The sequence below is a fragment of the Barbus barbus genome (assembly GCF_936440315.1).
Source record: "Barbus barbus genome assembly, chromosome: 10".
NCBI lineage: Eukaryota > Metazoa > Chordata > Actinopteri > Cypriniformes > Cyprinidae > Barbus > Barbus barbus.
The window spans coordinates 26,254,488-26,279,814 of record NC_136738.1 but is presented as its reverse complement, the minus strand read 5'-3'; the positions used below and the strand labels follow the sequence as shown (position 1 = coordinate 26,279,814).

Here is a 25,327-nt window from a genome sequence, read left to right as displayed (position 1 = left end):
GCAGAAGGGGTGGTACGGGCTGGCTTGGAAGATAAGTATCTAAACAAGACGTCAGAGTGGAACAGAAAGTATCCGTAGCACTGTTAGCATCAAGAGAGGATAACTGTTTAGGGGGAGGAAGCGAAGATTGAACCATAGCAGATAGCCGGGAGGGTGAGAGTGAACGCAAGTTACATCGAAAAGTGGAGGGGTATGTGATGTGTCGTTCTATTCGTTCTATTCGGTCTTCGCTCTCATATGTTGCGTTGGAAATTATGATTCATGTCAGTGAATCGGTTCCTCGTACTCGGTTCTCTTTTTCATGTAGTGCTGGGAAGTACAATTCATTCTAGAGAATCAATTTCGGGCGGTTCATGAAAATTAACAAATAATAAAAAAAAATGACACAGATTGGCTTGTGCTAAACAGCTTCTTTTTTGTAGCGGAATGTTTAATTAAAGCTGCTGTTAATACCTTGTATGTATACTTCATTGTATTGTAATGCTTGTATTTATTGTAAATGCATACGTTCAAGTTTGATGCTGTCAGTCATTCTGATTGACTGTTTTTTGGCAGATAAATACAAGTAGGGCTCGCTGCAGCCCACAAGATCTAGGGGGCGTGGTTGGATCTACATCTAGGGGGTGGAGATTGGTAGGTTTAGGGGTGGAGATGGGTGGGTTTAGGGATCAGGGGGTGGAGATTGGTAGGTTTGTTATATGTAAGTTGGGAGGAGTTTTTTTTTTTTTTTTGTCACATACACAGTTATACAGAGTATAACCAGCAGTGAAATGTGTGCTCTGCATTTAACCCATCCAAGTGTACACTCAGTAGTGAACATACACCCAGAGCAGTGGGCAGCCAACGCCGCGGCGCCCGGGGAGCAGTTGGGGGTTCGGTGCCTTGCTCAAGGGTCTCACCTCAGTCGTGGTATTGAGGGTGGAGAGAGTGTTGGTTATTCACTCCCCCACCTACAATCCCTGCCGGACCTGAGACTCGAACCCACAACCTTCGGGTTACAAGTCCAACTCTCTAACCATTAGGCCACGACTGCCCACGACTGAGTTGGATCTAGATCCAATCACGCCCCCTGGATCTTGTGTTCTGCCATTTGCTGGAGGCCATTTGGCTCTGCAGTGAGCAGTACTTGGTCAGTTTATTGAGCGCCAGTAGATGTCGCTGTTTTATCAAAATCATGCATGTTGCATGAGTTCGCTGGTCAAAAATAAATGGGTTTTCTATCATTTATAACTAGATAATATATTTTAAAAAAATAGAAATCAAATGTTAAAATAAGTGATTAATACAGAAAGTATTTCACTCCACCTAGAAGTTAATATAAACCATATTAAACTATGCTACAGCCTATTTTGATTCATTAAAAATCCTAAACATCAACATTTGACTGATCTTAGACATGGCATCATCTCTTGGGCAAATATAATGCGGGAAAACCTTCAACCTAAAACACAATTTCAGGAACTGAAGAAAGAAACGGGGTGTCACAGTGGTTAATGACATCAGTGGAAATGAAGGCAGTGCCACAAACACTGCTGCTGCGCACATCGCAGGCAGGTGAGAGATTGACGTCGGGTCGGATGGAGACGGCCGTATAATAAACCTGCTCTTTTGCTCTCCCGGAATACATCGCTGTTTGGGGATTGTTCATAGAAAGTCAGCAAAAATCCGGGATGGTGATAAAATGATGGTTGGACGGAGAGAGCAGTCTGTTGAAGGCATCGTCCTCCTTCAACGCCAGACGGTGAAATAACAGAAACTTCCACACAACAACCGGGTAAATGAGCTTATATTGAGCCACACCGCTGCCTGTTTTATACTGAAACATTGTATAAGAAAAATAATGCATGATCAGTTGTGTTTGTTACTACATGTAGGCATTGTGTTTGTGCAATATGCACTGTTATTAATACAGGCTAGACTGTGTTACTCATTTTCAGAAGGGACTCCACCCTGTGAGGTTTATTATGATACAGGATGTTACTGTTTTTGAATGTTGAATGTACTTCATTTCATTCCACAGCAGAATGTAGTTTTTTACTAATAGCCTACTACCTGATATACAACATTTTATTAACTGTGCAGATGTATTTATTCTTAATTATTGTTAATCATGGGCAGCTGCTGAACTGATTTTGTCTAAGGTCAGATTATTTGCTGACAAAAGGTGTGTTGCATTCTTATATAACTTTGATTTAGAATCAGGTAAAAAAAATCTATTAGTCTAACTTGAAAAGAACTGTTTTGCTTCATTGGACATAGATTGACTGTATTAGAATGGTTTAATGCACAAAAGTAAGCAATAATGTACGTAATATTAAACATTGAAATATATCAGCATTCTTATGAACTATATAAACAGCCATATGCAAATTATAAGCATGGGTTAATAGAAAAATAGACAGTTTTAACTTTTAACACAAACAACAGTAGTGTGATTTACGGGCTTTGACATCACGAAGAAAAAATATGGGAAGTTTATTTTTCTACCCTTTTTATTTTTTGTTTTGTGATAATGTCCCATTATTCTCAATGAACATTGCATTATGAACATTATGAGCCCATAAGTGTGTGTTAATAAATCGGCTATCTTTGTTTATGGACACTTTAATTTTAGAAAACAGGATTTTTTTTTGTTTTTTTGAGCCAATCACCTGACCCATAAATGCAACGTACCTAATAATCAGAACTGCAGGAAAATGACATCATGACAATGCCAATTATGATGTGAAAGACAGCAGACAAGGGAAAAAAACATCCCATAAAACATAAAAATATGTACTGTAGAACTGGGAAATATTTACAATATTTACAATTAATATGTTCCTAGCAAAAAAAAAAAAAAAAAGAACCAGAATTTTAAGTGTCAGTCAGTGGAAAATATGTTTTTTGTTCTTCAAGGTAATGTTCTGGGATTTACCAACTAAATGGCCCAAAAAAACAGCCAAATTCTGACAATTCTCAAAATTAGAAAATTGCTAGTTAAAGCCACAATGTGAAGACATTATCCAATGTCCTTAACAGATATTTATGTGTATCTCACAGAAATGGCGAGTGATCGGGTGGCCATCCTTACGGAGGATGAGGAGGACCAGAAGAGGAAATATGTTCTGTCTGAACCATTTAACACTCTGTCCCTGGGGCAGGTGGCAAACACTACACCATCCGGTCAAACGGCACCGCCTGCCCCCACTGACACACTCCCTCCTCAGCCCTCTCAGAATGTGGACTGCACAGAGAGGTGCTGTGTGCAAATAGACAATCATCTCTTGATTTCCAAGGTCTTCTACTTCTTCTTTTACTCCGCATATGGCTCTTTACACCCCCTGCTTGCCGTGTACTACAAGCAGCTGGGAATGACACCCAGCCAAAGTGGCCTGCTAGTCGGGATCCGTTATTTTATAGAGTTCTGCAGTGCCCCTTTCTGGGGAGTAGTGACGGACCGCTTCAAGAAAGGGAAGGTGGTTTTGCTGTTTTCTGTACTCTGCTGGGTGGTCTTTAACTGCGGTATCGGCTTCGTCAAGCCAGCAGCTATGGCCTGTGTCAGTAAGGACCCTACTGTTGCGACACCAACCAACTTTACAAACTATACACAAGCTGGTAACCGTACCAGACAACGAAGATACTTGATTGAGGATATGTACTCCACTCCTCCGCTTTCTCAGCCAATATTAACAGCATATAGACCTCACTCTAGATACATTCGAAGTGCAAATGTAAATACCACAAGCACTCCCTCTGGAAACTCTACAGAGAATCCTGTCGGCATTACTATGCCGTCTAACTCAACAACAGCGTCGCCCCGTACCTCGACAGTAACGTCAAAATCTACCTCAACAATTGAAACACAAGCTACCACTGCCAAACTCAAAGAGTTTTTCATAGTCTTTAATAAGGAGCAAGTAGATACTATATTTCTCATGATCCTCTTGGTCATTATCATTGGTGAGTTCTTCAGCGCCCCAGCTGTGACCATTGTGGACACCGTCACTCTTCAGTACTTGGGACAACACAGAGATCGTTATGGACTCCAGAGGATGTGGGGATCTCTGGGATGGGGCATCGCTATGCTGTCAGTGGGCATTTGGATCGACCACACACACGTCACAATGTTCATCCAGGGCTCGGGTTGTGTCCTGCCAATTTACAAGAACTACCAAATTGCGTTCATAGTTTTTGGAGTCCTGATGACCTCAGCGTTGATAGTGGCGACGCAGTTCCACTTTGACAACAGTGTTTATCAGTCAGATGAGGAAGAGGACAAGAAGGAGGATGTGGATATACCTCAAGTCGTTCAAGAAGTCTCGTCTCCAGAGTCCAGTACAGATGACGCACCCGTGTGCCCAGAAAGCAACCCGCAACCTTTTCCATTCAAAGATCTCTTCCGGATCATTTGTGGCGTCCGCTATGGTACAGTTCTCTTTGTGGCCTGGTTCATGGGGTTTGGTTACGGTTTCGTGTTCACCTTCCTCTACTGGCATCTGGAGGACCTCAAGGGCACCACCACTCTCTTTGGCATCTGCTCGGTGCTCAGTCACGTGTCTGAGTTGGCCGCTTATTTCACCAGCCACAAACTCATTGAGCTTATTGGACACATCAGGTGGGAACCTAATTATGAATGAATGAATGAATGAATGAATGATGCATTTATTTAGCACTTTATTGTGTATTGCTGTACACCCAAAGCGCTTTACAATCATGTGAGGGGGGTCTCTCCTCAATCACCACCAGTGTGCAGCATCCACTTGGATGCGACGGCAGCCACACTACAACGGCGCCAGTGCGCTCACCACACACCAGCTACAGGTGGAGAGGAGAGAGAGTCATTGAGCCAATCAAGTGTATGGGGATTATTAGGAGGCCATGATAGACAAGGGCCAGTAGAGGGAATTTGGCCAGGACACTGGGGTTACACCCCTACTCTTTACGAGAATTGCCATGGGATTTTTAATGACCACAGAGAGTCAAATTATATATTAATAATTATGTGAAAATATGGCATATTTAATACTAAACTGCACTTGTATTTAAAGTGTTTCTATTTTAAAAGTAGGGGCTTGGATTATTAACGTTAATTTAGGGACATAACTCGCATTCAGAAGTCCTATTTGATTTGTTTAAAGGCGGGTTTGCATATGCTTGACAAGTAGGATAACCACTTACCGCTTGTTTGTCCGTTTAGTCCACTTCCAATGCAAGTGGTTGGCCGAGGCTTCTCCTGTTATTTGGGACATTCACACTGAAAGCAATTTGTAGAAACCGTGATTCATTCAGTTTCAGTGAGAGTAGACAATTGAGAAATTATGAAGACAATTATGCACACTTCAACCTTTATGCAAATGAGCAGCGGAAACTAATGGAAGTGCAGACCATGTTCTGCCACCTGATACTAAGGTCAGGTGAGAGCCAGTTCACACAGAATGCATTTTTGTGTTCTATTCTGCTGCTTTTAACTGTTTTCTACGTACATTAGATGTATTAGATGACGTCTTTGGTGCTTCATGTCTTGCTACTTTTAGCCCCATGTTTTCAAGTTATTCGTAATAATGCATCCTGTGTGAACCCATAAGACGCTTATGTAGATTCTGCTATCATTGGGAACGCCCTTGTATGTTGCCAGTTATAGTTGCTTCAAGCAAAACATAGCTCAATTGAGTATTTTAATCATTGTCCAAAAATTGGACAGGATGAATGAACTGCTTGGTTGCAGTTTTACCAGAAAATATATTAATATATATTAATTAGGAAGTGTCAGTAAAAATCTATTGGTAGCCACAGCCATGAAGAAAACATCTTCGGAAAGTAGCATTTATTATTTATAGTTATATAAACAAAAGTGTTATTTATATTTATAGTATTTATACAATTTTTAAATTAGCTTTTATTTTTAGAATTTTAAGTTTAGTTTAAACTGCATGAATAGGCATATTTTTCCTGATGTTGTCAGTACATTCTGATTGCTTTAAAAGATTGCTTGGGTTTTACTAGATTCACTGATGAAATGGTATTTAGTTGAACAATCTGCTATGCATTTGGTATGTCATAGACAGGTGGCCTCTGATGTTCACAAAAGCTAAACACTCATATATGCTCAGGGTTTAGTATTGAGCAAACCTTTATATGGGCGGAGCCAACCATTTTATTTTAGTATGGTGGTTTATGTATTTTGGACTTGTGCCCAATCACCGCCTTCATGCAATGGTTACCATATCCTGGTTGCTCAATAATTTATGACAATACGACCAAGAGCATCTGGTCAAAAGTGATGTAAATGCACTTATTTCTTGTGCCATATCTGTGTTAACACATATAGACTGGCATATTTGTTGCATAGTGGTGTACATTAGGCTAACAGGGAAAGTCCAAAGGTTATTTAAGGTTATTCTCAGTAAGTATTGTTGACTTTGGCTAAGCTCTAGATGGGCACTGCCTAGTGTGGGCACACACTGTACAACCAAGATGCAGGCCACCCTTTTCCAGGATGTTTACCATGTGTATGTGGGCACTGGTAAACAGGCACATGGAAAGGCCCGCTCACATCCTCAATATGCTTTGTGGTATTTCTCAAGTGTGTGGTATTTCCCAGAGCAACGGCTCTTCAGGGTGAACAAGATGAATCACCCTAAGGTATCTCAAGTTGTACTGGTGGTTCGGTCTTTACATTTTGAATGATGTTAACTGGTAGCATTTAGCAGATGTTTTGTGATACAGAACTCACAAACAACCACTGAAACAGTTATTTTTGTCGACAGATGCTGTTTTGTGAAAAGCTGATTAGTTAGCAGAAACCTGCGTCTGCAGGCATTTTAATTCTGCTGTGTAATAGAACTGCAGCTCTATACAAAATATATTTTCTGGCTTACCACACTGAGCATTTAAATTGAGAATATTACAACTTAATTTGTGTTAAATCACAAATCACAAGTCAAAAATCTAATGGATATGAGGTGGTGAGACTTGCAGAACTGCTTCTCAGCTCACAAAGAGATTATATCTCACAGTGTAGCTTTTTTTAGCTCCATGTGATTTAATATCTCACAGTGTGTGACTTTATCTCAGTGTGATTTTATATCTCACAATTGTTTCCTTATAATTTTACTTCTCACAATTTTTACTTCAAATTTCACAGATTGACTTTATATCTCATAGATGTAATTTTATATAAATATTTATTGTATAACATTTTATTATATTTTATAAGTATAAAAAATTTGCTACATTTTTATAGTTTTTAGAATATAAATTAGTAATAAATTCTTGTATTCTGCATTTCGAAAATCATCTATAGAATTTGTCTCTGTAGTCTTTAAGTGGCCTATTTTCAGTCATGACTGTGGAGAGGCCTGTAACTTTATCCTGCCATTAGCCCCATCACACATTGTCTAGGCTTTCCACCATTGATCCACTGAGCTTGCTTCTTTTATGGATCAATTCTAAAGCTTTCTAAAGGCAAAGGGTGTGGTGGAGCCAACATAGCGTACAGTGAAATGTTCTCTATAGTTTGTAGAGTCAACATTTGCATGGCTATCTCCCAGAGCTGCTTTTTGCATGTAGTTGCATGGAGAAAGAAGTTTAAAAGCGCCTGTTTCGTTGTGAAAGTGAAACTACTTAGTTTGGGCTTCCAAAAGAGGACACAACTAGAAATCAGTGGTTAAGTTGTATTTACAACACTGTTCCAGAACCATTAAACCCAAATATTAGAGTGTGTGCAGCACATTTTACAGAGGATTATTTCCTGAACCTGGAAGAGTAGCCTACAATGCTGGCTTGCACAAAGGCTATTTCTGTAAAGTGGGGCAATTCCAACTTTGCAAGGACAGTCTGATGCTTCTGACTCACAGCCTGTAAGTATGTTTCTGCTACTGACTATTCAAACGCGAGTTTTGAGCTGTGTAGAGCAGTGCTTGTTGTTTGTCGTTTCTCCGATCACAAATGCAGACATGGTAATGTTTATCGTGCCGCGTAAAAATACAGTATAAGTCGTTATAATCAGTAATTATGCCCCTACTGGATGCAACAAATGCCTTGTTTATAATGGGATTTATTGTTTTTGTGTTGTCACGCCAGGACACGACATCACAAGGGGACGTAACATTTCCGTCTCACGCTGGCTCGCTGCAGTCCACAACATCCAGGGGGTGTGGTTGGATCCACATCTAGGGGGTGGAGATTGGTAGGTTTAGGGGTGGAGATGGGGTGGGTTTAGGGATTAGGGGGTGGAGATGGGTAGGTTTAGGTATATGTAAGGTGGGAGGAGTTGGATCTAGATCCAACCACGCCCCCTGGATCTTGTAGGCTGCAGCGAGACACTTCTCCACGCTTGAGGAATTTGACCAATCACAATGCACTAGATAGCTGGCCAATCAGAGCACGCCTCGCTTCTCTGAACAATGAATTTTGTAAAAAATTTACGCGTTTCAGAAAGGCGGAGCATAGAGGAGCAAGAATAATTGTACAGTATGTGGAAAATAATGTGTTTTTTAACCTTAAACCGCATAAACACATTGCGTTAAACCAAATACACAAAATAATGTTCTTTTTAGCAACGTCATAAGACCCCTTTAACCAATGGCGTGAGATTGGGGCATGGCTATGTGTTTGTTTAAGCAATGGTGGACAGGGAGATTGTTTAGGAAACCTATTTGTAAACAAATGTTATTTTAATTACAATTTTGATGAAACGGAAGTTTTTTCTATATTTTGACATTCATTCCAGTTACACAGATTGTTGGTTATAATTATAAAACAATTTGCTAGGTTTTCACATTTTTATAGTTTATATAATATAAATTAGTAGTAAATTCCGCACAACTTTAAGTAAACCATTCATTGGTTGATTCCCTCAAAATGTGCAAACACTGTGGCACAAAACATTAGTCTGTCGACTGTCGAGCTTTCTGACAAGCCCGACAACAGCAACACTGACTCAACCAATGGTGTGGGGTGGGGCTATGTATTTGTTCAACCAATGGCAGACAGGGAGAGTGTTTAGGAAACCTGTTTGGAAACAGTCATTATTCTATTTAAAGTTGCGATGAAACGAAAGTAGCAACAGACCATTCTTCTGTAATTTGACGTACATCCCAGTTAAAAGGATTATTAGAAAATAAAAAAATGTAGGACAGGGACTTTTTTTATTCAATATTTTTATTATCAATCTGAGCTTGCAGGCGATCATAAAAAAAAAGGGGCAGGGTTTAAGCAAATGTTCTGAGATGTCATCTGTGTTATGATGTTTTAATTAAAAATTGCTAGTTAAATGCATAAATATGAATGAATTAAATGGATGAATTGCTCACAATTCAATTGTTCACAATTCACAATAACAACAATAACATGCATTTAGAAAATATATGCAGACTATAATTTGTGCTTAGTTATGCCAGTAGAGAAATGAGATGCTTCATTTTTAAAGCACCATCGCTCTCATTAGATTGTTTTTCCAGGAAACAACATTCGAATTAAACTGGCATTAATGACATTAACGTTGTTTTTTCCTGTTGGAGATTCAGTGTTTGTAGATTAGCACTGGCGAGATCTTGTGCGGTCACGCTCACAGTCTGTACACAGGACAGAGTGAGTCATTCATTCGGGCGTCAGAATAGAGACTGACATCACCAGCAAATGCAACACCCAACCTTAACTACAATAGGCCTTATAAACCAAAAGGGTTTAGCAACACCCAGTGTGACATTTTCATTGTACAGAAAAACATTGTTTCACGTGTATGAATGAAATATGACATTCAAGTCTTACATAATTGCATTCTCTTTTTTTAGAGTCCTTTATATCGGACTGGCCTGTAACACCGCACGCTATCTGTACATCTCCTACCTGGAGAATGCATGGATAGTTTTACCCATGGAGGTGCTTCAAGGTGAGAAATCAGGGGGTTTTGTGTTGCCCGACGGACCTTTTTAAACAGGAAGTGGAGTTTGTATTGGTAAGGCTGTGTTCTGGAGTTACCACACCTGACGTCGAGATCATCTAAGGACATGATTTAGCTGTTTTTGCACTATATCTGACAGCTTATTTCACATCAGATACTCTGTTGCAATCACACAGTTGCAGTTTAGAAAGTGTTGTTAGCAGTGTTGTTTGTTTTAGAGCTGAAAGAAGTCTTACTGATACTTAGGAGGCTAGATGGCACAATACATTGTTCAACATCAGTTCTTAGAAGTAACTTCTTTAAAAAACATTAAAAATCGTACTGTTCAAAAGCTGGTAGTGTATATAAGACTGCTTATTTATATAAGTTCTAAAGAAACATTAGAGGAATATGAAAAAGTGTGAGGTCAATCCAATGCGACAAAAAACATATTGAAGGAAGTTGTTAGGCACAATATAGAGTGAAGTTTAGTTGTTTATTTTTAATGAATATTCTTGTTATATTATATACGCAAAAGAAAAGATCAAATTATTCAAGTATTAAGAAGTTACCAAATAATCACATAAGACGAACTACCTTTCATTTGTAAGGTAAATTCACTAAATTATACAAAACAGGCATTACTATATAGTTATTTAATATATAAAGTATTTTTATTGAATTTTCACTTTTACTGTTATGACATAGGCTAAAATAACAAGTTGTACTGCTGACTCTCAGATTTAATTATTAATATTTTGTGTTCTTGTTTTTGTCCCTGTTTTGTTTTTGCATCTGGTTCCTGATTAACTTTTAATGATCCCGTGTAGCAGTCATATTATGTAAAATCTGTATAGAGCTGTTTTTCAACATTTATTCATAATTTGTTTATCAACTGCAAATGTTGTCTTATTGTTATGGTCATATGTATTACAAAGAACACATGAGTAGTCTATGTTTATCCATTGAAGCAGATGCGCAAGTGTTTATGTTGATGTGTCGTGCAGGTTTGACACATGCATCAGTGTGGGCGGCATGCATCTCGTATTTGAGCGCTGCTGTTCCTCCAGCTCTGCGCACGTCGGCTCAGGGGATCCTGCAGGGGCTGCACCTGGGGCTGGGCAGAGGCTGTGGAGCCATGCTAGGAGGAGTTTTTGTGAACTACTTCGGTATGACATCAACAAAGAGCATGTGACGTCACAGACATTCCACACATGTGCCTCATGCATGCTTTGATGCTATTATATATTTAGACACAGTTATAAATAGTCAGACTCTTGTAGTTAAAGTGAATTCCACATCATTCTGTATCCAAAAAATCTGAGACCAAATTGAAAATATAGCAATTGATTTTGTTTGTTTGTTTGTTTGTTTTTAACTTAAATATTAATAAATTCTTAATTTCATTTTTAAATGTCTATCTTAAAACTTATTTGACAAAAAAACAGTAAAATTGTAAAATAATATTACAATTTAAAATAATGTTGTTGTTTTTACATATATTTTATAATGTAATGTATTCCTGTGACGGCAAAGCTGAATTTTAGCGGCCATTACTCCAGTCTTCAGGGTCACATGCTTCTTCAGAAATCATTCTAATATGCTGATTTGGTCCTCAAGAAACATTTCTTATTATCAGTGTTGATAATAGTTTTTTGCTCTTTAATATTTTTGTGGAAAACTTTGATACACCTATTCATTTTGGGGTAAGTAAAGGAAAAATAATTAATATTTTTATTCAACAAATATGCATTAAATTGATCAAAAGTGACAATGTTCTAAAAAAAAATCTAAATATAAAAAAATATATATTTTTTTCAAATAAATTATTTTCATCCCGAATCCTGACTTTTGGACCCCCCCACTGAATAAATAAATAAATATATATATATATATATATATATAAAGAACACTTTCAGATTGTGCTTTTCAGTGTGAATGACTTTCATCTTACGTTTCAGGCTTGTTTCCTCTCTGATTTCCTTTTTCATCTTGCAAATTTCCTGTTTAGGTGCTGCAGAAACCTTCAGAGGCCTCGGAATGGCCTCTCTGGTCACATTACTCATCTTCTCTCTGATACAGTTGCTGTTCGGTCAGAATGAGGATAAAAGTATGTTTCATCCTGCTGTTTTACAACAAAAAGGTCATATAGCTGCAGTAAAACCTGCGACAGCTTATTGATTACATCTTTGTGCTCTTTTACAGAGGGCTCGATGTTGGCTGAGAACATCCCAGTTCCCTCCAGCCCAGTGCCTATCGCCACTATTGACTTAGTCCAGAACCAATCCGCATCTCAGCCAAACCCCGAATTGAAGACGCCTCCTAAGAAAACCAGGCATCAGGAAGAGCAAGAAGATGCCAACAAACCAGCCTGGGTGGTCTCTGCTTCCCCCTGGGTTACCATTGCTTTCGCCTTCTATCAGATCAGAGATATGGTCGCTTTGTCAAAGAACGACCCCTGTGGTGAAAGTCAAGCCCCGCAGGTAGGGTGGCACCCTTTGTGATTTGGGATATGGACGTAAGGAGGTGGTGAAAGTTTCACTCTTGCTATTTAATAACATTTCATTAAATTTTTCTTGCTAATTTTCTTATTTATATCTATTCATTTGTCATCTTGGCTTTTTGGTATGTAATTATTATACTGATGGCAAATTATATTTTATACCTTTTTACTGAATTGTTAACTCTTTCTCTTTGCATTCATGCTGTCATTTTCTCAGGGGAAAGGTGAGAAAAAATCTGTCTTTGCACTTTAACATTTGTATATAAAAATGCATGCAGTCCTGTCACAGTCTGTTATTGCATTTCCTCTCTCATTCTTAATGTATTCTTGGATAGTTTAAGTCTTACTAACACCATTGTACAACCCACTTCTTACCAAAAATAAATGCTTTTCTGTTGTCAGTTTTGTTGGTCTTTTCTTAAAACACACTTCTGTGCTTCAGCTACTTTGTGTCCAAATTTCTCGTCTCTGCATGATAATATTACATGTCAAGGCTTTAGCTGATGCTCTATTGTTATGTCAACTGAAATATTTGTGTATTTTAAGTTTTAAGCAAATGTATAAAATCAGGAAATGCTGTTATACGGGCACCTGTGTGTGTGTGTTTGTCGCATTTGGTGCATTGTAGATGACTTGAATGACAAACAAGAACTAAACTGGAAAGTACACACAATTTTTATAAGCAGTGACTCATATTTGAAGTCAAACAAATGCTTGGTTGCTGAGTCTCACGAAATATGTCAAGAACATATCCGGGTCATATTTCCCCCCAAAATAATATATTTTTGGTGATCTTTAAACCACTGGTTCTCAAAGTTTGATTAAAAATGTATTATTTAAATTATGTAAGGAATAATTGACGACGGGCCGTTGAATTATTAGAAAAATAATGCACACCCGAGGTGGTGATGCACCTCGGGTGTGCATTATTTTTCTAATAATTCAACGGTCCGGAGTCAATTATTCCGCTTATACTACGGTTGCCACCCCTCAAGACATCGATCAGATTATATATTTCAAGGGATTCGTCCGGTTTTTCTACTTAAATCGCTATTGTGAGTAGGATTATTTCTTCCGCATCTCATCCAACGACTCTTTTGCTAGTTCCAAAACGTCATTTTAAAGCTGGCAATGGAGGCTTGAGCCGTTGATAGCAGACTAATGCAGTTAATAATGAAGTTATTAGAAAGAGAGCGAGAGAGACAGAGACACAGAGAAAGAGAAACAGAGAGAGAGAGAGGTGTATGAATTAGGCTACCTCTGTGTGTCCCTCAACAGTGTTCTGAAGCACCGTCTCTAAACTGTAAGTCTGCTTTAAGATGCAGCGCTGTTATTACCTCGCTAGTGAGAAATGTCATGTGTAGCCTTTAAGTTGCTACACTAGGCTAACTGATAAAATCGTCAGGGCAGCGCTGACAACGATGCGAAGTGATATGGAACTGTAATGCGGTCAAGAAAGCTGCCTGGAACTACGTTCGCCGTGCGTTTCCCTGAAAATAATTGCACACCTCAGAACGTTCGTCAGCCAATCAGATTCAAGCATTCAACGACCCCGTAGTATAATAAGTATTAATGCATCATAGGAATAATTGATTGTACGGTTTTTATTTTTTATTAAAAATTACATTATTTTACTTTAGCCTTAACCCTATAAAAATAAATGAAAAATATTTTAAATCTAGATATAATAGAGGAGAAAAATTAATTATTTTAGAACCACTTGGTTTTTGTTTTATATTATCAATAGATTTTTGTGACTTTTGTGATTCTTTAATATTAATAAAAATATATTATTTAAATTTAGGATTTATGCTTTAAAAAGCTTTATGCTTTTGTTATACTGCCTTTATTATTAAAATAAAAAGTTGTCATTAATCTTAACCCTATAGAGAATAGTTAAAAAAACAAACATCGAGATGCATTAAGATAATGAGAATTGAGAGGGAAAATGTGAAAATATTACAATATTAATTATGAATATAATATTAAATGTAAAGCATCATAAAATTGTAAAAAAAAAAAAAAAAGCTTGATTTTAAGTTTTATTTAAATTTTGGGGTAAAATGTGACTTAATCGTTTAAAAAAATCACTCTAGCACACCCTTTAACAAATGAAATGTACCTTACCTCAGTCATTGAGTTTACATGTTTAAACTTTGTTCTCCTCTTGTAGGAGACAAATGAGCAAACCTCAGCGACGCCACCTGCTGATGAATCCACATCGTCTCAACCCGATACAATAAGTCCAGCAGAATATCTCTCCCAAGGACCTATCAGTGCATTCATTCCTCAAAACACACATCCTGTCCGTCCTGTGGAAGAACCGTCTCCATCCGCAGGGAGAAACGAAACAGTAGAGAACTCAACACCATTGCCAGGACACTCCAAACAGCAGCCTCCAATAGCACAACCACAATCCAAAATCATCTGAACCTCTTTGGGATATAGCCTCATTATTTAGAGACATGTTATGGGGAGTAAAAGGCAACAGCTGACTTTGGACCAAAAAAATATTACGTTGACTTACAGGTATTCTACATTAGTGAGGGAATTGTTTTCAGAGGTGATAAAATCAATATGCATTGCACTGCCACAGTTGATGTCTTGCCTTAGCTGCAAAGGGCCTGCAAGACTCCGTACAGAATGCTTGAAGGTCAGTGCCTATGAGGAGATCTGCGCATTAGTGTTTAATGCTTATAATCTAACAGCTGACGTGCTTCAGCGTAATATAGGCCTACGTGGGACTTGATATTGCAATAGAGAGGCATTGTTGCTTTGCACTCTGTATGTTATTTTGCTAACCATGCTTCCATAATTCTTGTGACCAAATTTAAATATAAAAACATCTACTCTGTATAAAATAAAATATGTAAAAATCCATGCTCTGTTCTGTTAAATATATGAAGTGATGCATAAAACCAAGAGTAGCTATTACAAACCATAAAAAGGTATTGATTTGCACTATATAGTGTCTGAAAGCATCTGCCTCGCAGCTTTGTGTATAAGTGAACTCTGCTTGTGTTTACATGTGATGACACAATACAATATTCTGGTTGAAAATTTAGCCATTTGTCTTTAATTAAATTAGATGGCAATATAAAATACCGTTAAACTTGAAATGTTTATAAAAACATACATTCTTCAGATAAAAGTTCAATAAAAAGGAAATAATTGAAATGGCAGCATGTAGATTATGTAAACCCACATTGACATCGGCCCTCCAAGACTAGGATTGGACACCCCTGCACTAAAGATCATGGTGACTGAAAAAAATTGTTTAGCGCTTTTGTGCTCCCAAAGAAACTTTGCATTCGTTCACAAAACCTTTGCATTCTCCCAAAAACGCAAAGGTCCTGGGAGGAATAGCCTACAAACATTTTGCCAATGAAAAGGGTTCTTGGGAGAATGTAAAAATTGTGCGTAAAGCAGCTTTTTAATCAAAATGTCCCTTGAGGTTTCTTATAATTTTATCATTTGTGAGCTCCAAAAAAGACCATAAACTTAGTCATGTTGCCCTATATTCCATGTCTTCTAAAGCGACAAGGGGCAGTGGAATGACAAAACTAAACTAAAAGCGGTCAAACACCTCAGTCTAGCGCATATTTATTTAGAAAAGCAATGGAAAAACAGCCAAAAGCTCATTCTGCGTGAATGCCTCCACAAACATTTTAGAGCACTGTCTTCCAATAGGTGATAAAAAAGGCACGGAAAGTTAACTCAATGGTCAAACATGTCCAGCAAGCTCATATTTACCTTTTTTTTTTAAAAAACAATGAAAAAGTAGCATAGTGAAATACAAAAACGAGTTTTGTTTGAACAGCCACTAGGATAGCTTTTGTGTGATAAATAGACCTAAATTTAAGTTGTTGTTCAATAATACGTTCTGCTATACTTTGAACATAGCATTCTATCATGAGGTCAGAAGACATGGAATAGAAAGCGCAAGCCATGTATATGCTTTGATTTCAGTTTTGGAGCTTTTTTAAACCGTATGTCCTCGTTTAGTTTCACTATATGATAATTTGTAGATTCTGCTAAACATCTACTTGTGCCAAGGTTTGGATTAAGATGAGGACGAATAAACCTACAATTTGCACTTTTAAGTGAACTGTTCCTTTAACCAACACTAGAGGGCACTGTTTCCTTAAATTACATAAATGCTGTGGTAGTGTACGTGTTGAGTCATTGTCTTGAGCATTTGAGGCAAATGTATTAGCGACTGCAATTATGATCTGATATACCTGAGAGTAGCACAGTCACTATCTATTATGTACAATACAGCGTTATTCCCAGATCTGCATCACTTGGGTATGAGAATACAAACTCCTGCTAAAAAAATATAACCACCCACGCCGTCTAAAAGAGATCATTTAAACGCAAATGAGAGCTAAAGATTATTTTTACAATCCTTTTGGACCTACTAATGTTCCTTAGAGTCATTCCTTCCTAAAAATATTTTGCAATTAAAAAAGTCTCTTTAAAATGAACATAAAATCACTCATCCTACAGACAGGAGGACAATTTTAAAAGAAATCCTGATCTTCCGGATCCATGGGTTCTGGCTGAGGGGTGTAGGTGACGGGGGGATACGGGCAGACAGCTGGAGTATATACATCAGGACTGGGGACGTTATTTTGGGTTGGAGGATTGTTTCTCTCCAGCTCGTCTTCGCTATTGTCCTCTGCTTCTCCTCTGTGCGACTGGGTGTCACTGGAGCTACTGTTAAAGAGCACATTTTCGTAATATGCCCCGCCAAGCCCGTACTGATTCTCATGATTCTGAAGCTCCTCTTGAGTGATGTGGCTGCCACTGCGCAGAAACTCTGCATACCTGAAAGAGGGAGAAACTGGTGAGGAATATCATTAAATAAAATGGGATAGATACAGTACGTGTGCCCTTTGATCGTGCTTATTTTAATGAATACAAAATTTGAATACCTATATGGTGATCTGAGCCTTAACACAGTGTCCCATGCAGGAAAGCCAGGCTTGTTACAGTGCTCCCGTAATTCATCCAAAGAGGCTCTGGTGTGGATCTCTCCCTGCTCTCTGTATTCCTCCTCAGTCAGTAGCCTGGCCTTGGGCCGTTTCTTCCTCCAGAACAAGCCCAGGAATGAGTAAAAAAGACTGGAGGCAAAAAGTCAAAGAATCATCGATTTTGTCTCTGGGAAAACTTTCTAATTTGGCTGACATTATGAATCCTTCTTAAACCTCGGTCACACTAGACTTTGAGCATAATGTGACATCACATTCTGCAGTCTTTTTTTAAAAGAGAATTCAACATGTTATACATCCAAAATGAAAAATTATGCAATCTACTCCACTGTACTGTAAAGCTGCATTCATTCTTTTAATTCAGCTAAGATGTCACACCGTGACTTACCAATCTACTATTGGTTACATTTTTTCACATCATACGAATATGCAGGGCAGAGTTCACCAAACTTGAACTTTGGAGCGCAGAAAAAAATTTGCATAAGCTTGTGTCTCCTGCATTCGCATTTATGTGAATGAAAGTCAATGGAACAAGTGTAGTGTCACCAGCCCTATTTAACCCCTTTCCTCCTGGCTTCATTCTGGTGAGTAACCATGATCTGTTTTTGAATACAATTGGGTGGGGAAAATATAAAGCCCTGCCCTAAAAACTTCTTTTCTGTTTCACAGTTTGTTTTTCTTACCTGTAAATCCACATCAGAAGACTCCAGGCCAAGGGCAGAATCTTCCAGCACAACAGGAACATGAGCAGTACGTAGCAGGCGGGGGGGAATGTGATCCCATAGTACACCAAACCCATGCCCACTGCTTGCATACACCATCTCATAAAGTTGAGGGTGTGTTTGTTGGTGATGGCGCCATGTTTATAGCATACAGCAAAGCTAAATAAGCCAGATATGAGCACATAAACTGCAGAGAAAAGAGAAAATGTCAACATAATTTTTAAATGTCAAGTTTGGTATTATTGACCTCCCTACACATGCATGCATACATACAACACCTTACCATTTTATGTAGTAAGGTAACAATAAAAAAGCATGCCCAAATTGTGTCAGACAGAAGCAGCCTGCCTGAGCTTGCCTGTCATAAACAGCCCATAAAGCAACAGTAATAATACGTACACACCACACTCAGGTTGCAACAGTCACAATAGATCTATACACATTGAAATAAGCCAATGTCATGTTGAATATTCATTTTTTGGTGAACCATTCCTTAAAGGTAAGCTTTCACTTGCTAAAATGTGCATTGTGCGACTGTGTAAACTCAATATTAAATAGCGGATATCATGTGGTATATTTGCCAAGCTTACTACACTCACTGAATGCAAACATTATGGGCTACTGCTGCAACAAAGTAATGCATTGCTTAATACTCTATTATACAATCCAAAAAACAATAGTGAAAAATACATTTAATAATAATGGTTATATTAATGCACTGGTCATTATTTACTCACTATAAAGTGATTCCTAATTGTTCTTGTGTTTTGATTTCTTATTATCAATGTTGAAAATAGTTAATAGATGGGGACCGGTTTGTCAAAAAATCCACTATATACCAAGTCGTCCTAGGCTATATGAAACCTTTTAGTGAAATCATTAAAAAAAAAAAAAACTTTAAATCTTTCCCTCTAGCTAAAATCACTTTCATTGTATAGAATTTATTATATGAACAGATAGCTTTTTAACTCTTAAAAACAAAAATCACCTTTTGACAGTAAGTCACAAAATGCATTTTTGATTGAACATTTCCTTTACTGTTACAGTAGATCTGAGAAAACAAAGAAGCAAAAAACAGAGGAAATAAAAGGGCCAAAAAAGCAGACATTCACTGGGGCTGTAATCCTCCCAGAGCCTTTTTGTTTTAGGCATAGAAATCAATGTTCCAGCAGCACTGCAGCTTCTTTCCCTTAATCTTAATATGCCTGTGGTTCTCGCATTCAAACACCGATGCATTTACATACTGCGAGTGCTTGAAGAGGGAAATTGATTTGGCAGAGAATAGAGTCTATTGAGCAGTCAAGAGGCAGTCATTTCAGCATTCAAAATACTTGGCCCTCATATTATAACACTAACAGAGCCAAGATATACGATACAAAAGGTGAATCTCAATCTGCTCTAGACTTTTACTATGCGATGCTGGCATGTACTAATGCGAGCGCTTCAGCTGATGAAACATGCAGCGAGAGTGTAGAAGGATAATCTGTCTAAATGACATGTACAGTAATTATTCTATTGTATAAAGAACACGTCAAGCAAATTAACAGACAGCACGTGGCATTCGACTGAAACGTAAAACTGTACAAAAGGTACATTTGAAAGGCCATTTATTAACATTAGCGAAGGCTTACTGTCTGATGTAATTAGCTGATGAGATGATTGCAAAGGAAAACAGGGCAAGATAGGCTGTAACAGAAAAAGATTTCCTAGTTACCCAGTAATTCCATCCAGTGCTCAGTCACAATGTCATCCCATTCATTTAACACCCTCTGGATCCCCATGTAGGACAGACTAGAGCCAGCGCCCAACAACACCAGGAACAGCCCTCGCTGGGGGGGGGGGGGGGGGGGGGGGGGGAGAACAGAGCCTTAGTGAATGTGCTTGACCTTCTGACCTGCCCCAAAACTGTGAGCTGCCAATAATTCTGTAATTGATTGCACAGCCCTGTTTTTTTTATTTTTTTTAAATAAATCCTTACGATGCCTGAGGATGTTTGTGTCGAGGAGTGAGTCTCCACCTCGCTTTATCTTTAATCTCATCGGCAGAGACAATGACAGCATTGACAGGCTTAAACTCATATTACTCATCCAACATGCTTGATCAGTGTGAGGAAACATGTAATACGGTGTACCATGATCAAGGATGTGACAGAAGCATTACACACCTTTGGTACAAAGTTTCGGAGCACAAGCGTCAGGAAAACTAATGTGGCGATGACTCCTAGTATAACTCCAGTGGTGTAGAAGAACAGTGAGCTCCTAGAAAACAAGAAGAGTCAGTTAGAATAATAAGTTTTAAGTTTCAACCACAAATGAATTAAATATCAATTTAAAGTGAACACAGCTGTCAAGCTTCAAAAAGAACAAAAAAGCACTGTAAAAGCTACATAAAAGTAGTTCACATGACTTGTGCACCATATTCATAATATTTTTTGCATTAGAAAAAAAATCACTGAAATTTAGCTTGTTATTCAAGAAAAATCTTCCCTAGTTACAACACATGTGAAAACCATTGCCTTTTGTCATCAAATCATGTGTGGAATGCACATTTCTTTCAATGTTAATGCAGGTGGGACTTCAGAGCATTGGTAGACAGACAGATTTTGAGCAAACAATTATTAAATTTAACTGCTAGGTCCCCCACTGTTCAAGAACATATTCAAAGCCCCCCATGTGATCTAATAGCCTATACTTCAGCTGACAAAGCTACTAGTTTTACTTTTTAACTGTTTAATTAAAAAAACTAGAAGTTTCAATATATTGAAACAATTACAGAATATTAATAAAAAATTAAATAAACTATAATTGCAGGCATTTCAAGAACTAAAAAGTATTTCACACACGCTTCCAGGTGTTCATGATTATAGATTAAGGTTTTGCATTATTTAAAAAAAAAAAAATTACATGAATTACAGAAATTTCCATTACATTTCTTGGTCTGTAAAATCACACTATTTTACACCGCAAAAATTTCAAATGAAATGGTTATGAATTAAAATAATACTGACCCTATTTTTAGTGGTTTATTTTAAAGGTTGTTTTGAAATCTTTTTCAAAAAATTATTTTGAATTGTAGCCCTCTTTGTCTGGTTGAGAACCACTTTAAAAAAAGTCTTCATAAATTTTTAATCATGTACTGAACTGAATAACCCTTATTCAGACAGCACAAGCAGGCATTAAACGATACCCAAAATATGACTTCATAAGACTAGAATGTACTACAAAAGATGCACTGACCAATTTTACCATGCTTTTACAGTCTTTTTATTTTCTTATTGACAGATGGTCTCTATAAAAAAGGCTGCACAAAGATTCTTCAATAAAACAGCAAAAATTTTTAGGTTAACAATTCCTTAAAATGTAGTGTAATTTTTATATTAAACTATTTTATCCCAGTTTAAAGTGGCGTAATTACTTTGCAAAAAAAAAAACAACAATAAAAAAACCTTTGATCACAATTAAGTCTGACACGCTACTGCAGATTATCTCTGGATGAGAACATCTAAACTACAGCTAAATTGCCACTTACCTGCATATGTTTCCCGCTCTGAAAAACAGCACCAGCCCACACACAAAAAGCAGGAAACACATTCCATTTACCCCTGTAAAGGAACATAAACGATCATGATTCATTGCCAAACTACTCTTTGTAAGAATAAAGTGCGAGTTATTTTCTGGCTCACTTTTGTTGGAGACGTGTAGTGTATACTCAGTATTGCTTCTAGGCGACTTGATCATGAAGCAGACATCTTCATCAACCAGAGGAATGTCCAAAGACTTCTCGCTATGGATAGTGGACGGCCAGTAGTGTTCAACAAAGCAGGTAATAACTGTCAGAAGATCATCCGGATGGTGGCAATTTCCCATCTCCATCGGGAACACGACAAAGACGTCATTATCACTTGTCACGTTTACCTGTGAACAACATGTTGTGTATTGTCAGCATTCAATTTGAAGTGAGTTAACCCAAATTATTATTTTTTTGTCTTTACTCACCCTATGTTGTTCAAATTTAAAAAACACTACATTAAAAGTAAATAATATTACAGCAGGATGCAATATTACCTTGAAGGTGGACCAGATGTCCTTCCATTTGATTACTGTTCCAGGGCTGTAACAGAAGCACCGACTCCCAGAATACTCGTAGGCACTGTCTCCTTTCACATGGCTGCAATCTGTCAGAATCAGGAAAGGATCAGCGTTACTCATTTGCTTTGATTTAACAATCCCCATCATCCGTTTCTTCTTTTCTATGTCTAAAACAGTACAAAAGCATCCCAGAAAAAGACCAACTGGCTCCAGAAGATACACAACTGCAGCATCCTCACTGTCTAAAAACCTGACATGCTCATGCGTGGCTGTTTCTATCCAACAGTATTACTCACACAATTTATGATGTTCATTTATATACAGATGTATCACTTACGGCAGGGTTTCCCAAACTGGGGTTCATAAGTGAACTGTTACTGCAGGAGATTTGTAAGTTGATGGTAAGCTATTAATTAAATCATAAAAATGTACAAATAATTTGAAAAGCATACAAAATAAAACATTAAAATTAAAAATGGATCCAATATTTTATTTGTTCTAATTTCAATGCTATGGCTTTTGTAGATAAAGATGGCCATCTTAATGCATGACTGTTCGGATTTATATGAAATGGTAACACTACCGATAAGAGTATTTGTAACCGCAAAGAAGCATTGTACATTATTTCAACATTTATTATTACATTTAAATTTCTATCTGTTATCATTAGTTAATGCACTGTGAACTAACATGAATGATCAAGGTATAAGCCTAATTAAATATTTAAAAATACTGTACGTTTTCATGGTTCACAGTTTTTATTTTTGTAATAAAGTTCAGCACTTTTTTACTTGGAGTTATGTTTGTTTTCATTCAGTATATATTGTAAAAAGTATAGATTGATTAACTGATTTTCAGCCAGTGCAATCCAACTTAGTTATTGTTAAAGTATCGGTTGACCTCTAGATATATAATCAATAGACCTAACTTGTCAAGTCTGCTTATTTGGAATGACTCCACCGTCCGATATTGTTCCTAATACAATCTAATTTTAAAAAAAAGATTTAAATTGTTGTGCTAAAAGCACATTCATATAATGCATAAACACTTCCCACACTGTTGTCATCACGGACATAAACTGGGACTACAGGGCCTAAAATAAGGCCTCATAAGTCCTTATAAAATAAAAAGGCCTCATAAAAAATATGGAACTGATATGAAGAACCTGAAACAGCAAATGAATGAATGAGTCTTTACAGATGCTCAGTCAGAAATTATTATGAGAGAAATTGCAGAAGCTCTTCAGGTAAAATAAGAACAGGTTAGAAGGACTATGATAAGATTACATGTTTGGTTATTGTTGTTTGGATGCTGAAAATCTCAGATACTTAAACTGTAATCCATATTGCTATTTCTCAAATAAAAAAGACAGGAAAACCAAATACTGCGTTATATTTCCTTATAGTCTTTTTTTTAAAACCTATGTAACAACTATTTTTTACAGAACAGTCTACTTTTCTTCAAAACTTAAAAAATATACAATATGAAATATGAACTTGACTTTGAAATATGAAAAATATGAACCTGACTTTATAAATGGATAAAATTATAACAACAAAGTCCCAATCTAGAAAGCATTACGGGTATAAAAAGTAAGTAGACCTCACTGGGTTTGGACATACATTGTGTCCAGCTCACATAATTCACAACACAAATAAAGAATAGTTTAACTGCATTCAAAATCCATAGATAAAGGCATGTCGAATAACATCTATACACTGTTTTGTAATGTTAGTGATGTTTGTTTATGCTGCAGTCAAATCATTTACCTGCGTAAGAATAGCCTTTGTTTCCTTCTGCACTTTGCCAGGAAGCACACAAAATAGTTAAAACGGGTATAAAAGCAACTAACTTCCCCATGTTTTTGTGAATTGTTGTGTTAAATGGATGGATTTGACAAACACAGCAGGTTAATGACTGGTCCGCTAAGCTAAGCTAAGCTAATGTTTTCGGTTTCAAATTCGGTGGGCTTCGTGTAACCCAGACCAGACTAACAGTTTCAGAGTGAATAATGGGTCCCGATATTTAATTTACTCATTTATCAATTAGAATTTATCGTGTAGAACGCTAAATGATAAAAAGTCGTTAAATACACAAATAGACATATTTTAAAGTTAAGTTAAAGACCTAATGGAGTCTATTGGGGAGCTTAGTGTTCGATTAATCTGGTCTTAATCCGCAGTCAAAGGTTTAAAAGTAAACAACAGTAGGTTATTATTATTATTATTATTATTTTAGATAGATTTATGTACTATTGTAGTTTTTAATAGTATTTTCAGCTGGCTTCTGTTTTTTATATGTAGTCTTTATTTTAAATTTAGCATGCGTTTTAGTAATTTTGTTATGTGTTTTTGTCTTTTTATTACTTTTTGTTCATTTTGAATTTTGCTATTTATGTTTAATTTATTTTTTATATCAGTCTTCATTTAGTCCCTAGTAATTTTAGTGCTTTAACGTTTCAATGAATTTTTCACCATTTCCAGTTTTTCCATCTAATATTTAGATTTTATTTTATTTCAGCATTAGGCCTACTTAAATCAACAAACATGTTTTAATAGTTTTAGCTTTAGTGGGCAAGTTCAGAATACGATAGATTTTTACTGCTTACTGCAAAGTGTATACTATTGCATGCTGCATGCATTAATACATTTTTAAATATATTTATATTTACATTTTGTGGAAAAAATGCAAGAAAAATCTATTCTGATGATAATAATAGTATTTTGATATTACATCCATTTGTTCACAACACTGGAACTGGAAGAAGGTTGAACATATTGCATTGTCTTTCTGTCTATCTGTTAAAATCTGTCAAAATGAAAATTTCTGTATTAAAAAGCTTAGGTCTATGAATGCTCAGGTCTAATGCATTCAATTAAAAAATCAAAATATAGGAGCTCTTTCATTCCCAAACATTATGAATTCTTACTATCTAGTAAAATTTATAAAACACTTGTCTCGCGGCAATTTTAAGCAATCTTCTAGTCCTGCAAAAGCAGTCTTGAAGCAAACACAAAGATGAGCTGTGGGAAGAAAAACGTTAAACCAAAATCTAGAGGAGACCAGATGAAAATGTCATCTCTGTGCAGTCTTCGCCCTTTGAAATGGAAGGGGGATTTTTGTAGTGGGCGTAGACACAGCAGGCGGCTGCTTTC

General features: G+C 37.0%; 2 protein-coding genes across 4 annotated transcripts; one reads left to right on the top strand and one right to left on the bottom strand.

The window, feature by feature from the left end:
• The first annotated feature begins 1,501 nt into the window (after positions 1–1,501).
• On the top strand, positions 1,502–15,523 carry LOC306876314 (major facilitator superfamily domain-containing protein 6-B-like). Of its 3 annotated transcripts, none has more exons than XM_079427398.1 (7): positions 1,502–1,774; positions 3,043–4,597; positions 9,777–9,874; positions 10,873–11,034; positions 11,877–11,975; positions 12,071–12,353; positions 14,542–15,523. In XM_079427398.1, exons 2-7 carry the CDS (start codon positions 3,045–3,047, stop codon positions 14,609–14,611), a joined length of 2,265 nt encoding a protein of 754 aa, XP_079283524.1. In that variant the 5' UTR covers positions 1,502–1,774; positions 3,043–3,044; the 3' UTR covers positions 14,612–15,523. The 3 variants fall into 3 exon arrangements, 2 of the variants coding, with proteins under 2 accessions (XP_079283524.1, XP_079283523.1); XM_079427397.1 differs by having other exon boundaries at positions 12,071–12,348; positions 14,542–15,424; XR_013784813.1 differs by having other exon boundaries at positions 1,529–1,774; positions 12,071–12,592; positions 14,542–15,332.
• Positions 15,424–24,339, bottom strand: LOC306876315 (nuclear envelope integral membrane protein 2-like). The gene is made up of 9 exons (XM_079427399.1): positions 23,942–24,339; positions 22,149–22,258; positions 21,767–21,998; positions 21,613–21,685; positions 20,249–20,342; positions 19,799–19,913; positions 18,046–18,271; positions 17,306–17,494; positions 15,424–17,198 (listed from the first exon to the last, which is right to left on the bottom strand). The coding sequence occupies exons 1-9, from the start codon at positions 24,030–24,032 to the stop codon at positions 16,892–16,894; spliced, it is 1,437 nt and encodes a 478-aa protein (XP_079283525.1). The 5' UTR covers positions 24,033–24,339; the 3' UTR covers positions 15,424–16,891.
• Positions 24,340–25,327: the final 988 nt, after the last annotated feature.

Bases quoted from the DNA above. Each gene is read 5' to 3' on its own strand.
- LOC306876314 (XM_079427397.1), top strand. From the start codon at position 3,045: ATGGCGAGTGATCGGGTGGCCATCCTTACGGAGGATGAGGAGGACCAG. The intron at 9,875-10,872 runs GTGAGAAATCAG...TGTGTCGTGCAG, and splicing joins ACCCATGGAGGTGCTTCAAG to GTTTGACACATGCATCAGTG. The intron at 12,349-14,541 runs GTAGGGTGGCAC...CTCCTCTTGTAG, and splicing joins GTGAAAGTCAAGCCCCGCAG to GAGACAAATGAGCAAACCTC.
- LOC306876315 (XM_079427399.1), bottom strand. From the start codon at position 24,032: ATGGGGAAGTTAGTTGCTTTTATACCCGTTTTAACTATTTTGTGTGCT. The intron at 21,999-22,148 runs GTAATATTGCAT...TGTTGTTCACAG, and splicing joins ACATCTGGTCCACCTTCAAG to GTAAACGTGACAAGTGATAA. The intron at 19,914-20,248 runs GTGTGTAATGCT...CCCCCCCCCCAG, and splicing joins TCCGAAACTTTGTACCAAAG to CGAGGGCTGTTCCTGGTGTT.